General features: G+C 31.9%; 1 protein-coding gene across 1 annotated transcript in view; it reads left to right on the plus strand.

The window, feature by feature from the left end:
• LOC101500705 (uncharacterized) overlaps positions 1–251 on the plus strand; it is a 2,749-nt gene extending 2,498 nt beyond the window's left edge. The window contains exon 4 of the mRNA XM_073363606.1: positions 93–251. Coding sequence (XP_073219707.1) covers positions 93–251 — 159 coding nt within the window. The remainder of the gene's footprint in view (positions 1–92) is intronic.
• The last annotated feature ends 626 nt before the right edge of the window (positions 252–877 follow it).

Consider the following 877-nt stretch of genomic DNA (forward strand, 5'->3'; position numbering starts at 1 on the left):
ATTTCGTACAGGTATTAATTGTGATATTAAATTGTTATTGATAATTCACTTTATAATTGTTATCGATTTATAATTGTTATGTAATTTAACAGGTTTACTTAAAGTCATATTCCCCTATACCACCAACAAGTAATTTGTGGAAAAATTATTGCAATGAAGAAGCACGACAATGGGAATTTATTTACAGGGATTGCATGCAACATTGGTTGCAGATATTTCCAGAAACTATAAATGAAGTTATTGTAAACTGAATTGTTGAATACAAATATTAGGAATTCAAATAATATTGTATCAATTGTTGAAGTTGTAAACTGAATTGTTTAATTAATATGGTCGAAATCCAAAATAGATATCCAATATATCCAAAATATATGTAACCAAAATATCCGAAATCCAGAATAGATATCTAAAATACATATCCAAAATACATATCCAAAATAAATATCCAAAGTATATATCCTAAGTCTGTCTATGTCTCCTGCGATATGGCACTACATGAGTCCAATCTCTACCACCACCCCTCTGAGATCGCAATATCAAAATTAATTCATTCACGAGTGCGATGCCATCAGGTAATACCAGCTGTCGACCAAGAAGCTCCTCCGCAATTTGTATTGTTCAACACTACATTAAAAAATACATTAATTAATTACATGACTATTTAATTTAATAAAGTTATAAATTAAATTTAAATGAATTTACCGTTGTTTCTTCTGAAGCATGATCATCATCGGCAGGTTCTGCAACCGAATGTGCTACATAGACTGGTTCTCTACGAATGATATATGGATGAGAAATCCGACGAAACCAATCCATGTACTCAACTGCACAGTCTGCAGGTCTGTGTACAACTGCCCCAGCGTCAACTACATGTACA

This window comes from Cicer arietinum, chromosome 7 (assembly GCF_000331145.2).
Source record: "Cicer arietinum cultivar CDC Frontier isolate Library 1 chromosome 7, Cicar.CDCFrontier_v2.0, whole genome shotgun sequence".
In the NCBI taxonomy this organism is placed as follows: Eukaryota; Viridiplantae; Streptophyta; class Magnoliopsida; order Fabales; family Fabaceae; genus Cicer; species Cicer arietinum.